This window comes from Carcharodon carcharias, chromosome 4 (assembly GCF_017639515.1).
Source record: "Carcharodon carcharias isolate sCarCar2 chromosome 4, sCarCar2.pri, whole genome shotgun sequence".
In the NCBI taxonomy this organism is placed as follows: domain Eukaryota; kingdom Metazoa; phylum Chordata; class Chondrichthyes; order Lamniformes; family Lamnidae; genus Carcharodon; species Carcharodon carcharias.
Window position 1 is genome coordinate 2,511,626 of NC_054470.1, and position 16,649 is coordinate 2,528,274.

The 16,649-nt window shown below is 42.7% G+C and overlaps 1 protein-coding gene across 5 annotated transcripts in view; it reads right to left on the reverse strand.

The window, feature by feature from the left end:
• epb41l4a (erythrocyte membrane protein band 4.1 like 4A) overlaps nt 1-16,649 on the reverse strand; it is a 374,673-nt gene that overhangs the window by 192,584 nt on the left and 165,440 nt on the right. For all 5 annotated transcript variants that reach the window (XM_041186876.1, XM_041186875.1, XM_041186874.1 and 2 more), the window contains exons 6-7: nt 7,337-7,415; nt 4,243-4,340 (exon numbers count right to left, since the gene is read on the reverse strand). In XM_041186876.1, the coding sequence (XP_041042810.1) occupies nt 4,243-4,340; nt 7,337-7,415 (177 nt within the window). The remainder of the gene's footprint in view (nt 1-4,242; nt 4,341-7,336; nt 7,416-16,649) is intronic.

Consider the following 16,649-nt stretch of genomic DNA (forward strand, 5'->3'; position numbering starts at 1 on the left):
GTCCAGAGAGAAGGAGGAATTGAAGGAAATCACTATTACTAAAACAATAGTGCTGGAGAAATTAATGGACCTGAAAGCCAATAAATCTCCAGGGCCCAATAATCTACATCTTAGGGTACGAAAGGAGGTGGCTATGGAAATAGTGGATGCAAAGGTAAAAGCAAAATACTGCAGATGTGGCAAATCTGAAATAAAAACAGGAAATGCTGGAAAAACTCTGCGGGTCTGACAGCATCTATGGAGAGAAACAGATTTAACGTTTCAAGCCCACATGACCGTTCTTCAAAGCTAAGGAGAAGTAGAAATGTGGAAATGTGTGAAATGTAGAAATTTCTACTCCTTAGCTCTGAAGAAGGGTCATACGAACTCGAAACATTAACTCTGTTTCTCTCTCCACAGATGCTGAAATAGTGGATGCAAGGGTTTTCATCTTCCACAATTCTGTAAATTCTGGATCAATCCCAGCAGATTGGAAGGCGGCAAATGTAACCCCACTATTTAAAAAAGGACGGAGGGAGAAAACAGGGAATTACAGACCAGTTAGCCTAACATCAGTCGTAGGGAAAATGCCAGTGTCTATAATAAAGGATGTGATAACAGGACACTTAGAAAATATCGACGGGATTAGACAAAGCCAACATGGATTTATGAAAGGGAAATCATGTTTGACAAACCTACTGGAGTTTTATTTCAGGACGCAACTAGCAGAATAGTTAAGGGAGAAGCAGTGGATATGGTGTATCTGGATGTTCAGAAAGCTTTTGGTAAAGTCCCACAAAAGATGTTAGTGTGTAAAATTAAAGCACATAAGTTTGGGGGTAATATATTGGCATGGATTAAGAATTGGTTAGCAGAGAGGAAACAGAAAGTAGGAATAAACGGATCTTTTTCAGAGTGGTAGGCAGTGACTAGTGGGGTACCGCATGATCAGTGCATGGGCCCCAACTATTCACAATATATGTCATTGATTTGGATGAGGGAACCACATGTAATATTGCCAAGTTTGCTGATGGCATGAAACTTGTTGAGAATGTGAGTGATGAAGAGGGTAGGAGGCTTCGAGGTGACTTAGACAGGTTGAGTGAGTGGGTAAATACATGGCAGATGCAGTATAACATGGATAAGTGTGAAGTTATCCATTTTGGTAGGAAAAACAGAATGGCAGAGTATTATTTAAATGGTGATAGATTGGGAAATGTTGATGTACAAAGGGACCTGGGTCTCCTTGTACGCCAATCACTGAAAACAAGCATGCAGGTGCAGCAAGCAGTTAGGATGGCAAATGGTATGTTGGCCTTCATTGTGAGAGGGCTTGAGTACAGGAGCAAGGATGTCTTACGGCAACTATACAGGGCCTTGGTGAGATCACATCTGGAGTACTGTGTGCAATTTTGGTCTCCTTACTTAAGAAAGGATATACTTGCCATAAAGGGTGTGCAGCAACGGTTCACCAGACTAATTCCTGGGATGGCAAGATTGTCATATGAGAAGAGATTGGGCCGACTAGGCCTGTATTCACTGGAGTTTAGAAAAATGAGGGGATCTCATTGAAATGTATAAAATTCTGACAGAGCTGGACAGACTAGATGCAGGGATGATGTTTCCCCTGGCTGGGGGTCTAGAACAAGGGGTCACAGTCTCAGAATACGAGGTAGACAATTTAGGACTGGGATGAGAAGAAACTTCTTCACTCAGAGGGTGGTGAAACTGTGGAATTCTCTACCACAGAGGGCTGTGAAGACCAAGTCACTGAGTAAATTTAAGAAGGTAACAGATAGATTTCTGGACTCTAAGGCATCAAGATGTGTGGGGAGAACATGGGAGTATGGCATCGAGATAGAGGATCAGCCATGATCATATTGAATGGCGGAGCAGGCTCGAAGGGCCGAATGACCTACTCCTGCTCCTATTTTCTATAATTCTATGTCCTGTACCATTCGTGACTCCTCCGTCACTGAAGCAGTCCATGACCATATGCAGCATGACCTGAGCAATCAAGATTGGGCTGATAAGGGGCAGGGAACATTCACGCAACACAATTGCCAGGCAATGACCATCTCCAACAAGAGAGAATCTAACCATCTCCCCTTGACATCCAATGGCATTAGCATCACTGAACCCCCACTATCAACATCCTGGGGGTTATCATTGACCAGAAACTGAACTGGACTAGCCATATAAATACTGTGGCTACAAGGAAGATCAGAGGCTGGAGGTTCTGTGGAGAGTAACTCACCTCCTGACTCTGCACAGCCTGTCTACAATCTACAAGGCTCAAGACAGGAGTGTGGTGGAATACTCCCCACTTGCCTGGATAAGTGCAGCTCCAACAACACTCAAGAAGCTCGGCAACATCCAGGACAAAGCAGCCCACTCGATTGGCAGCCCACCCACCACCTTCAACATTCACTCCCTCCATCAGCAACGCACAGTGGCAGCAATGTGTACCATCTACAAGATGCAACTCACTAAGACTCCTTCGACAGCACCTTCCAAACCCACGACCGGTCCCTCCTAGAAGGACTAGGGCAGCAGATAGATGGAAACATCACCACCTGGGAGTTCCCCTCCAAGTCACTCACCATCCTGATTTGGAACGATATCGCCGTTCCTTCACTGTCACTGGTTCAAAATGCTGGAACTCTCTTCCTAACAGCATCGTGAATGTTCCTACAACACAGTGCAGCTATAGTGGTTCAAGAAGTTTACCATCACCTTCTCAAGGGAAATAAGGGATGGGTAACAAGTACTGGCTTAGCCAATGACGCCCAGATCCCATGGACAAGTAAATAAGAAGGTTTGGTGCTCCTTTGGGAAAGTTAAGGTGCCATGTGAGAGAGGTTAGGCCTTTTGGGATTGTTACGAGTAGACATGAATGTGCGTTAAAAAATGGATAAGCTCGGTGGAACTGTTAAGCTGTCAACTCATTTAAATCCCCAAGCCCTTTAAACTTTTGTAAGAAAAAAGCTTGCCGTGGCTGTTTGCAGTTTCATGAGCTCTCTGTTAACATATGCCTGAAGGCTATCATTATAGGATCAGTGCAGCACGACTGATTCCACAATCTATCATTCTCACAGTAGAAGGCCTGTAAGTTCACAGTTTGATTGACAGCTCCAAGTGGTTATAACCTTTGGTGTGGGGCTATGAAGACAAATATTTGTTTTCATTTTGCATTAAGTACTTGAAGGAAATGTTTGTTTTCATAAAGGATTCAGTACTTGAAGGAATTTAAATGTACTGAATGGGATGTTATGAATGAGAATGTTTTTTGAAAAAAAGTGAAGTCTGCAACAGACACTTAAAGTTTTATTTTACTTTATCTCACAAGGCTCCTGCTCTGCCCATGGTGGACACCAGGTGAGTTGGCATGGAGTGTGTATGGGCAAAAGATGGTGGTGGGTTCGTCATGGGTTGGCATAAATTGGCATCATGGCTAGAAAGGGCCAATGGGGTGGGTAGAGGGGAATAGCCATGGAGGGAATGAGAGATCAAGGGGGTGAGTGGGGGTCATGAGGTAGCATGAGTTGGCATGGATGGGGCATGGGGAGTGTGTAGGGGGTGAGGGTGTGAGAGAGGTGAGGGCTAGAGGGCTGTTTTTGCTTTTTTTTAAATCGTATCTGGGACTAAGTGCCGGAGCCCTGAGGTGGGCTGTTTAAACAGCCCGCCTCAGCACCCAGTTGCCTCCGCACTGTTTCTGGGGGTGACTGGCCTGACTGCAGTTAACACCTGTGTCTCCAAAATGAAAATCCAAAGATCCAGTGCACTTTCTCCTGACTGCACTCCTGACTCAGGTGTGAAAATTCAGCCCTGTACCCCTACCAGCCAGAAAGTTCTAACTTTTCACTGTATTAGGATATGTTGGCCTGGAATTTCATCTTCTACACTTGCGTTCCACACTGGGAGCACATATCAAGAAGTTCCAAATCCCCAACTTGTGATTTTCTGACTATTAAGAGTAAAAGTCAGAAACTCATGGACTGGGGAACAGGATTTCCTAATAAATGCTTCCAGTGTGTAAAAGGAGTATTTGATTGAAAATCAGGAGCTGCCAGGAGCAGTGAAGCAGAAAATCCAAAGCAATTATTTTTCCTACAGATGTAACACATTTTGCTCCCAAATAAAGTTAACTGAGAATTTTTTTGAAACAGACCAGTATTAATAGGTTAACTGTAACAGTAGCCCTTCATTAAAGCTCATGTAACATACATTATAAAACAGCTAGAATAAGACTGACGCACTCACACTGAATAACATATGCACCCAATTGTGCCGCAATGTTTAAAGGGCAAGGCAGCCGACCTTGAAGGACATCCTGTTTGACCTGCAGAAAAAACTGGTATCTAAAATGAGGGACAAAAAAAATGAACAATTAAGAAATTGTAAATCCGTGTATCCAATTGTTTTGTTAAATCAGCCTATAATTGGAAGACAATCTAGTCAAAGTTGAGTAAGGTACATGACAAAAGAAACTCACAGAAACATGGGCTGGGATTAAATGTGAGCGACAGGGTCTCACCCACTGGTTGGAGAATTTGTGGGAGCCCTGCATTGCTTTTCTCCGGGAGGTCTGAAGTAATTACATTCCAATCAGGCACTTACCTGAGCAGTGTTGGGCCTCCCGTCTGATTAAGCATCCAGTAGGGCAGAAATCCTGCTCCCGAGAGATGCCAGCCAATTAGAGGCTGGAAGCTCTCCAGTAATGCCAGTGCCACGGGCCTTTGCCAAGAATCACCGATGGGTCCCTGGAAAGAGGCGAGTGTGGGCAGGATGGGGGTTGCAGGGAGAGGGTCAAAAGCAAGGGCGGGGGGGGGGATTCCTGCAGGGCTCCCCGTCCCACTGCTGGGTCCCTCAAACGGGCACAGACATAAACTTAAATAAGGGCAATTACAAGGGCTTGAAAGCGGAGCTAGCTGAAGTGAACTGGCAACTGAGGTCAATAGGGGTTCGGGGAAGACATTTAAAAGGATGTTTCAGAATACACATAATAGATACATTCCAATGACAAAGAAAAATCGGAAGGGGTGGGCCTACCATCCGTGGTTAACTAAAGGAGTTAAAGACAGTACCAATCTTAAAGAAAAAGCATATAATTAAGCAAAGATTGGTGGCACGTCAGGAGATTGGAAAGAATATAAAGGACAGCAAGGAAGACAAGACGATTAATAAGGAAGGAAAAATTAGAGTAAGAAAGAACGCTAGCTAGTAATATAAAGACGGATAGTAAGAGTTTCTATAGATATTTAAATAAGAAAAGGGTTAAAGTGAGCATTGGTCCTTACAAAAGTGCATCTGGGGAATTGATAATGTAAAGTAGGGATATAGCAAATGAATTAAACAGGTATTTTGCTTTGGTTTTCACTATAGAGGGCACAAGTAACATCTTGGAAATAGCTGTAAATCAGGAAATGGAAGGGAGGGAGGAACTCTGGAAAATTACAGTTACCAGGAAAGTGGCATTAAGCAAATTGTTGGAACTGCAGGCAGACAAATCCCCAAGTCCAGAAGGACTTCACCCTAAGGTCTTGAAAGAAGTGGCTGGTGAGATAGTTGATGCATTGGGGAGGCGATGGCGTAGCGGTATTGTTGCTGGACTAGGATAATGTTCAAATCCTGCCACAGCAGATAGTGGAGTTTGAATTCAATAAAAATCTGGAATTAAAAGTCTAATGATGACCATGACACCATTGTCGATTGTTGTAAAAACCCACCTGATTCACTAATATCCTTGAGGGAAGGGAATCTGCCATCCTTACCTAGTCTGACATGTGGCAATGAATGCTGGCCTAGCCAGTGATGCCCACTTCTCATGAATGAATAAACAAAAAATTCCAAAATTCCCTAGGTTCAGAAAGTTTCCATTAGATTGGAAAACAGCAAATTATTCAAAAAGAGAGACACACAGAAAGCAGGCCAGTTAGCCTAATATCTGTCATAGGGAGAATGTCAGGCAGAGTCAACATAGTTTGGTAAAAGGGAAATCATGTTTAACCAATTTATTGGAGTTCCTTTAAGAGTCACATGTGCAATGGACAAAGGGGAACCGGTGGATGTACTGAAATTATATTTCCAGAAGGCATTTGATAAAGTGCCTCATCAAAGGTTATTGCAGAAAATAAAAATTCATGGTATAACATACTGGCATGGATAGAAGATTGGCTAGCTAACAGGAAACAGTATTGGCATAAATGGGTCTTTTTCTGGCTGGCAGGGTGTGATGAGTGGTGTGTGACAGGGATCAGTGCTGGGGCCTCAACTTTTTACAATTTATATAAATGACTTGGATGAAGCGACCGAAGGAGGGGTGGCTAAATTTGCTGATGACACAAAGATAGGTCGGAAAGTAAATGGTGAAGAGGACATAGGGAGGCTACAAAGTGATATTGGTTAAGTGAGTGGGCAAAGATCTGGCAAATGGAGTATAATATGGGCAAATGTGAAATCATTCATTTTGGCAGGAAGAATAAAAAAGCTTATTAACTAAATGGTGAGAGATTGCAGAGCTCTGAGATTCAGGGGGATCTAGGTGTCCTAGTGCATGAACCACAAAAGGTTCGTATGCAGGTACAGCAGGTAATTAGGAAAGCTAATAGAATGTTATCATTTATTGTGAGGAGAATTGATTACAAAAGTAGGGAGGTTGTGCTTCCTCACTGGTGGAGACCACATCTGGAGTATTATGTACAGTACTGATCTCCTTGTTTAAAAGAAGGTGTAAATGTGTTAGAAGCAGTTCAGAGAAAGTTTACTAGATTAATACCAGGAACGGGCAGGTTGTTTTGTGATGAAAGGCTAGACCGGTTAGGCTTGTATCTACTGGAATTTAGAAAAGTAAGAGGTGACTTAATTGAAACCTTTAAGATCGTGAGGGGTCTTGACAGGATGGATGTGGGGAGGATGTTTCCTCTTATGGGAGAATTTAGAACCAGGGATTACCTTTTAAAAATAAGGGATCGCTCATTTAAGGCAGAGATGAGGAAAACTTTTTTCTGAGGTAGATATTTAAGATTTCATATAAATTGGTTACTGCCAGCAAATGGAATAAAAAGGGTAGAAATGGATTCACTGCCATACATCCAGAATGAACCTCACGCACAATCCATTTCCCAAAATTCCTGTAATTGTGTCTATTTTAAAAATACTGCCCGGTCAATCTATCATATGCAAGAATTGTTCTTACATTCCATTCCACTCATTTAAAAACATTTCCAAAAGGAAATACAATGGGTGATTTCATTAAAGCGGTCTTGCAGAACTCTGCTTAGTCAACTGGCCGGAAAAATGCAATATTCAGTCATATGTGACTTAAGAAGCAAAGTTTATGTTTACATCTTGTTACCTTGTTATTTCTTCTTTAAGTTTACAAGGATCTTCTGCGTAGAACTTTACACCAAAATATAAAGTGTAGGGTGGACCAGCTACAAGAAAAGAAACTTTAAAATGAATGCATATATATATATGGAATTTTTTTAAACTTAAATATTTTAAAATTCACATACGTAGTTTAAATTCCAAAGTCTTTAACATTTTGGTACACGGCAAAGGATAGATTTCAATGTGAGCAGCCATTGCAAATGAATCAAACCAGTTAATAAATATTGAGTTAGCCATATTGTTCAAAATCATATCAATTGAGTAAAAGACATGCAACTTTACATAGACAAAGCTATCCCACCGTGTTTGCATTTCCTTCTTTCAGCCCCCCTTCCACTTCCCTTTCATACAATAGAATCATAGAATGGTTGCAGCACAGAAAGATGCCATTAGGCCCATCGAACCTGTCCCACCTTTCTGAAAGAGTAAATTAGCCAGTCCTACTCCCTGCCCTTTGCCCATAGCCCGGCAATTATCTTTCCCTTTAGGTGCTTCCCAATTTCCTTTTGAAAGTCATGATTGAATCCGTCTCTGCCACTCCTTAAGGCAGCTCACTCCAGATTGTAACCACTCACTACGTAAAAAAATTTCCTCATGATGCCTTTGGTTCTTTTTGCCAATCACTTAAATCGGTGTCCTCTGATCCTGGACCTGTCCATTAATGGAGCAGATTCTCTCCATCTACTCTATCTACACCCTCATGATTTTGAGCATCTCGATCAAATCTCCTCTCAACTTTCTCTTCTCTAAAGAAAACAACTTTGGCTTCCACAGTCTATTCACGTAACTGAAGTCTTTCATCCCTGGAACCATTGTCGTAATCTTTTCTGCACCTTCTCTAAAGCCTTCTCTAAAATGCGGTGCCCAGAATTAAACACAATATTCCAGTTGAGGCCAGATCAGTGTTTTATAAAGATTCATCCTAAGTGCCTTGTTTTTGTACTCTATGCCTCTGTTTATAAAGCCTAAAATCCGAATGCCTTATGAACGACTTTCTCAGGCTGCTCTGCCACCTTCAACAATTTATGTACATAAACCCCCTAGGTCTCTCTCTTCCTGCACCCCCTTGAAGAATTGTATCTTTTATTTTACATGGTTGTTCCTTGTTCTTCACACCAAAATTCACTTCACACTTTTCTGCATTAAAATTTCATCTGCCACTGGTCTGCTCATTCCACAGTCTATGTCCACTGTAACTGAGCTAAGACCTCAGACTATATCTTTATAAAGTATATATACTCATATAGAGCCTCATGTCTAATGTCTAAAATTTTAAAATGGACAATGACCTTTTAAAAATGACAAACTATGGCCTGAATTTTTCGGCTGTGATCAGCAGGCCTGGGAGCGGACAGGGAATGGGCCACCGGCCGCAATTTCACGCTAGCAGGCCAGTTAGCTGACTTGCTGAAATGCTCAGAGCTGTCGAGGTGGGGGCCAGAAGAGGGCGGATGCCGAGAGAGCTCCCTAACAGCTGCCTCAGGGAGCTGCAGACCTCCACAGACTAAAGGACATGACAAAAATACTGCGAAATATGTCCACGCAGTACAATCAAGCATCTGAAAGCAGAGCTCATTAGAAAACAGAACCCAGATAAAACTTTGTTATTTTCGCACCAAGATTTCATCCTGCCCTGGATCGAAGTTTGAGCAAAAATGTGAATGCTGCCTGAGAGAATGGCCCGTCCGACAACCGTAAATGTGGACAGGCCACATAAAATCACTGTTGATTGCATCATTAATGGGCTTAATTGCCCACTTCATTATTGCAGGTACACTTCTGACTGCCATGCACACTCACCGTGCGAAATATCGCACAAGTGCACGATGAAGCTGGGATGCTCGCATGACGCTATTTCACGTCCGTTCGGGTTGGGTGTGTGCCCGCCCACAGGACGTAAAATTCTGGCCTATGTCTGGCTGTGACCCTAAAAAAAAAGAACGATCATGGCAGTATCACAAAGACTTGTGCCTCATTGTCTCTGAAGAGATGCTAACAACCCTTGTGGACTGCAGAGATCATATTCAAAGGGAATTATATAAAGGCCACCTCCGTTTCATAAGCCTAGTCTGACCAACCAATTGTCTGCTAGAACAACTAGCCCTACAACCTGCCTTTCAAATTCTTACTGGTCGGAACATTAACAATCTCAGAAACCCAGACAAAGGAATATACACCCTTTGACAAAGCAAAAGTGGAGAGGTGGCAGTCATGTGATATGATTCCCCAGAGAGAACCAGTAAAATTTTGCTGTTTTGCTGTACTGCAAAGCTCAGTCTGCCATCTTCCATCTACCAAGCAGTAGCACAGAAAAGGGGCTCTATCCAGGTTTGAATGCCAGGTCCCCATCTACACTGCTTTTACTGGAACTTCTGTACCATTCCCTACAAGACTGATTCATCGCTGTGTGCCTATCTCATCATGGAAATCATCTCTACTGGAACAGTGAATTATTCAGCATCATTTTTCAACTTGCTGATCTCCATGAAGGAAAACACCATTGAACTTTGATTCTGGACTCTGGACTCACATGAAACAATAATTCTTCACTCTCTGGCCTTTGCCCTATCTTTCGTTTATTATATGAATGCCTGGGGTGATGGGGGGGGAGGGGGGGGTAGTGGGAGGGTACTTAGCGACCACCACCTCCCGCATTTTGAATGTGTGAGACTAATCTAATCCTCTGAATTTAGCCTATCTCATTTGCTGTGGAATTATTAATAGAAAGTGGATCACGCCAAAACTGAGGGGCTGCAAAATACACCACCTCTTATAAAGGGGGAAATCAAAATCAAAGCACCTGTTTATGGATGGGTGGTGAGAGGAGAACTCAGGGCTGTTTAAATTAAACCCCCTCCTGTCTGTAACACCTCAAAGCCTATCACTGTCCTCCTCACAGTTCACAACATTTATAATCATCAAGCCTGCTTCCCCATTCAATAAGATATTGGCTGATCTTATTGTGGTCTTAACTCTTCTTTCCTGCCTGCCGCTCCATAACTCTCAACTCCCTAATCGATCAAGAATCTGTCTAACTCAAGCCTTGAATATATTCAATGACTCAACCTCCATTGCTCTCTGTGGAAGAGAATTCTAAAGAGTAATGATCCTCTGAGAGAAGAAATTCTTGCTCATCACTGACTTAAATGTGAGATGCTTTATTTTTAAACTGTGTCCCCTAGTTCAACATTCCCCCATGAGAGGAAGTGTTCTCCCAGCATCCATGGAATTTCAAAAGTTGCCCACGATACCAAATTTGGAAATGTGGCAAACATTGATACCAATTGTCTTCACAGGACATTGGCTGGCAGAACGGGCAAAGAAGTGGCAGATAGCATTCGACACAGAAAAATGTGAGGTTATCCATTTTGAGAGAAGGGAGAGGACAAGGCTTCCCAACCTATGGGTCAGACGAGATTCTGGGGTTGAGAGTTCCAAGGCAGCAATGGCTGCTGTGGAGCACAGACTGATCTCTGACAGCTGTGAGGCCACCTTAAATCCTCATGGTGGGTGGTAGTTTTTGTTGGTCAGCCTGGCCAAATAGACTGCTCTCTGAGGCCTGATGCTGCTACTGCTAAAAAGCCCATTCATTTTTTTTTGGAGAAACCCTGGCTTTTCACCAAAGCCCCCAATAAGTGAGATGGGGGAGGTGCTAGAGGGGGAGGTGAAGGAGGGGAGATGGCAGAGATGAAGGAGGGGTAGCTGGGACAGGGGGGTCATGGGGGGGTCAGCAGCAAGGCCCCTGCCCCATGTCCAAGCCCTCGATCATGCACAAATTAGTGCAGAACAAGGGGCTACCCTACCTCCAATAAACATGCAGCCCACACAGTTTTACCTATCCTGCAGCCGCATGTAAGCAGGCCTGCCTGGAACTGGGAAGATTGCAGCGGAGGTGGAGAGAAGCCCTTACGAGGTTGTTAACTGGTCATTTAAGGGACTCAAGTGGAGGCGGGGCAGGAAGGTCATCCATGGGCCTTCCTACCGAGAACTTGCTTCTAGTGAGGGCAGGAAAGCATTGGATAGCAGTCCAGACGCCAACCCACCAAATTCTCAGGCCCATCCACCTCCTTCCTCACCTCCTGCAGAAGATTCCAGCCATAGACTTAATGGGACAGTTTTAAACCGTGCAGGGAAAAACCACCTGGGTGTTCATTTGCATTGATCCATGAAGGTGGCAGGACATAATGAGAGAATGATAGAGAGTTATTAAGTACAAAACCATGGCAATTGTGATGGACATTTTTACAGTTCTGGTTAGGCTATAAGTAGAGTATTGCATCTAGTTCTGGTCACTACACATAAAGAAGCATGTGAGTATCCTTGAGATAGTCCAGAGGAGATTTACTAGAATGATTCCAGGGCGAAGAGACTTTAACCACAAGGGTAAGCTGGAGAAATTGGTTTGTTCTCCTTGGCGGAAATGAGATTGAGGGAGGTTTGATAAAAGGTTCAGGATTAGGGGCACAGATTTAAGATTTTGGCCAAGAGATGCGGGGGGCTGAGAGAAAAAACAATTTTTTGACACAGCAGGCTGGAACTTGCCACCAATGAGGATGGTGAAGCGGAAACAGTAAATGATTTCAAAAGGAAATTGAATAGGCGCTTGAGGGAAATAAACTTGCAGGGCGACAGGGAGAGAGCAGGGAAATGGGGCTGACAGGATTGCTCTACAGTGAGTCAACATGGACTTGATGGGCTGAATGGCCCCCTTCAGTGCTGTAATAGCTATGACTCTGTATGAACTTCCAGAAGGCATTGATAAAGTAGCTCCTAAGAGACTGTTAGCTGAAGTTGAAGCTCATTGAACTGAAGACAAATTATTGATCTGGTTAGAAAATGAGTTGAGTAATAGGAGACAGACAGTAGGGATAATAGGCAGGTACTCTAACTGGTAGGCTGTAACCAGAAGTGTCCTGCAGACGATGGGATAGAAAGTCACATATCAAAATTTATCGATGACACAAACATAGGTAGCATTGCAAATGGTTGCATAAAATAAGTGAATGGGGAAAAACAGTGGGAAATGAGTTTCAATGTAGAAAAATGTGAAGTTATCTACTTTGGCTCCATAAATAATACAACAGGGTGCTTTCTAAATGGTGACAATCTAGAAATGATGAGAAAAAGACTTGCATTTATATAGTGTCTTGCATGACCACAGGATGTCTCAACATGTTTTACAGCCAATTAAGTATTTTTTGAAATAAAAACAAAAAATGACTGGAAAAACTCAGCAGGTCTGACAGTATCTGCGAAGAGAAACGCAGTTAATGTTTCGAGTCCAAATGACTCTTCATCAGAACGTTTTTTGAATTGTAGCCACTGTTGTAATGTAGGAAACACGGCAGCCAATTTGCGCATAGCAAACTCCCATAAACTGAAATGAGATAACGACCAGATAATCTCTTTACTGTGATATTGATTGAGTGATAAATATTTGCAAAGTCATCAGGGATAACTCCTCTGCTCTGCCATAGGATCTTTTACATCCACCTAAAAAGTTAGACAGGGCCTTAGTTAAATGTCTCATCTAAAAGATGGCACCTCTGACAGGGCAGCGCTCTGTCATTACTGCATCAGAGGGTAAATCTGGATTTTTGTGCTCAAATCCTGGTTTGGGACTTAAATCCACATAATTTCTGCAAGTCCCCTTGAGGGTCCAGGAATACAAATCATTAAAAAGCCGAGAACAGGTACTAAAAATGATCAATGTCTGATGTAATGCTGGCATTTATATTTAGAACACCAGAATATAAGGAGGGCACCGCAGTTTAAGAAGGATATAATGGCCTTGGAGGCAGTGCTGCATGGTTTAACCAAAAATGACAACTGAACTCCAAGGTTAAATTACGAGGCGAGATTACACAAACTGGGTTGTATTCCCTTGAATTTAAAAGGTTAAGAATCACAGAGGGATGATTTTAAGTTTTTGGTATTAAGGGAAAGAGATTGTGTATAAAACAGAATCATATAATGGTTAAAGTGCAGAAAGAGGCTATTTCATCCTTTATGTCTGCACTGGTGCTCTGCAAGAGCAGCACAGCTACCTCCACTCCCCACCCTTGAAATTTTCTCTCTTCAGGTGCTTATCCAATTCCCTTTTGAAGGTGTCTGTTATCATGCTCTGCCCCTATGATCAGAACCCTTCTTCCAGATCATCAAAGGACCCTCCCCTCAATCAGAACTCCTCCATATCACCAGAGGTCCCTAACCTGCGGATTGGGACCAGTTAGATCCTTTTGACCCATCCCTTGATCAGATACTCTGGAATTCTCACATTTTCTCTCTCTGCCCCAATACTCCTACCTACTTTTTAAGGCTTTGGCCCTATGGAATAGGTTTCCTGCCCAAAAGGCCTTAAGCCTATCAATCAGGCTGCCTATGGGTGGGAAGCCCACAAAAAAAGAGAAGGGAAAAAAATTCTTCCATGTTTCCTGGCCTCGCAAGAGCAACCCCACCACACCACCACCCCCACTATACACATGTCCACCACATTGTAGGCCAATGCATTATTTACCTTTTTAATGTACAACCTTTTTAACTATGCAGCCGCTTCTTTATTTCTTTTATATTAATCAATGTAGAGGTTATGGTGCAATCTTGTGTGTGGAGTCTGTCTCATGATGATAACATGCAACATTGAGGTGAAAGATGAACCCAGACTGAAGATATCTGAAGAATTGTACTGAACTGCACTGTGGGCTCAAAATGCAAAGCATGATGATCAATTTAGTCAACCCAAAACCTTACCAGAATTTGCAAGGTCTGCAAAATGAATTAAATGATGCAGGACTGGCCTCGATCTGTGAGAAGGATGGACCCCTTTTATGCTTGTTAGAGGTAAGAAAGATGTATTTTTGTACTAGCCTGGGGATTGATAACAGTGTAAGAGATAAGAAAGCTGAGTCAGGCTGGCTCTATTTCTTCATGCATGACCTAGTAAAGAGGCCCAGGACATTAGAACAAGGGAAAAGGCATCGATGTCATTGAAAACTAATTAAATGGGCTGAAAACAGGTATTACCTTATATGGCATGGGGCCATAGCAAAAACAGGTATAAGGAAAGAGCCTACAAACACATCTTGGCTGCAGTGGCTTAGAGTGATTTGGTCAGTCACTCACAAGTCACGCATAGAGATTTCGTCAGTGGACTGACCACCGAGATGGACTCCAGCTCATAGAGAAGCTATAGCAACCGGTATTATCGTAAGTATGTACTATTTCTTAGTGGTATAATAAAGATGTATCACCTTTGGTGCAACCTCATCCAAGTTGTTATGCGTCATCAATATACAAAGCAGAGACAGAAGAACCTTTAGACCAAGAGGAGGGCCTTACAGCACCATCCCCACCAACCCCCGGCACAGAACTTGCTTCAGCTAAAATCAAAGCTACAATCAATTCTTATGTTTCTTTTTCCCCCTTTTTAGCTTTCTTCTCCATTTTTGCATCACTATCATTCCCCATTCAAGTTGGCGAGTGAGCAAGCTAATACCAGTCTTCAGCAGTTTTTGGAGATCTGCAAGAGGCGTTTACAATGATTGCTCTTCCAATTCTCCCTTCCCTCCCGTGTGTGAAATATCCAGCCCAACATTGTAGTTTCCCTTGCTCATAGAGCTAAGCTTCAGAATGTACATGGTGAAGAAACCTTCCTCTAGACCTGCCTTTTCATATACTATGGCACAGTTTGCTGGCACATCATATCGACCATGAACATAAGTTCCATTCTTCCTCACCTTGGGCTTACCTCCATATCTCATTAATATAGGATAGAAAACTGAAACAGTTCCACATGAGCAACAAATAGGGAATTACAGATTCAACCAGAATCCTACCATTTTGCAGCAAGTGCTCAAAGTCAAGTATTACTTCAAAACAACTTGGAAACATGATGATATTTGGTTGTGGTTATGGTTGTGACCTGAAAGTAGAATCATTGCAGGTTGGAAGCCTAAGGCAAATAGTTTTAGTTTCTTCTTTTGTATTGTGTGCAATGTGAAAATTAAGAATCACCACTCAATATATGATTTTCTTAGCCACTGATTTTGTTTGAAAAGGCTTCTTTTGATAGCATGCACAAACTCGATTCTAATTAGGTGCAGCCGCACAGTTCAAGCCCCTGAATTAAGCAATTGAATGTATGAGCATTTTGCAAATGCCTAATTATGATGTCATTTTAGAACTGATACAGCAATTCTAGTCTATTAATTCTTATTCTATAGAGACAGAGCTCAGATTTCAGAAAGTGGTACAGTTGAGTTACCAGAGTACTCAAGCATTGAATTAAGACACTGGATGTTATGCGTTCAACTACCGCTGCTGGCAGGGCTCCTGCAACATGCATCACAGAATCATAGAATCTTTAGTGCAGAAGGAAGCCATTCAGCCCATATTGTGAGTGTGTACTGGCTCTCTGAAAGAACATTCTACCTCCTCCCACTCTCCTGCCTAATTCCCATAATCTCGTACATTCTTTCTTTTCAGATAGCAATCCAATTCCCTTTTGAATACCTTGATCGAATTCAGAGAACTAGCGCAAACTCGATGGGCCGAATGGCCTCCTTCTGCACTAAGGTTTCTGTGATTACTGTCACAGGAGACCTGCCAGCAGTGGTAGTTTAATGCATAACATTCAGTGTCTTAATTCACACTCTCAGGAAGTTTGTTCCAAACTCTAACCACCCTCTGGGTGAAAACATTCTTCCTCACAACTTTTACTCCTTCTGGCAATTATTTTGAATCTGTGCCTTCTAGTTATTGATGTTTTGTTGAGTGGGAACAGTTTCTCACTATTTACCCTGTCCATTCCCCTCAAGGGAGGCGATGGCATAGTGGAATTGTTGGTTGACTAGTAATCCAGAGACCCAGGGTAAATGCTCTGGGGGCCTCGGTTCAATTCATACCAAGGCAGATGGTGGAATTTGAATTCAATAAAAATCTAGAACTAAGAGTCTAATGATGACTATGGAACCACAGTTGATTGTTGTAAAAACCCACCTGGTTCACTAATGTCCTTTAGGAAATCTGCTGTCCTTACTTGCTCTGGCCTACATGTGACTCCAGACCCACAGCAATGTGGTTGATTCTTAAATGCCCTTGAATGGCCTAGCATGCTACTCAGTTGTATCAAACCGCTACAAAGTCTCAAAAAAGGAATAAAAGTGGACGGGCCACCAAACATCAACCCAGGCATCAGAAACGACAATGGCAACCTCAGCCCTGTTGACCCGGCAAAGTCCTCCTTACTAACATCTGGGGGCTAGTGGCAAAATTTGGAG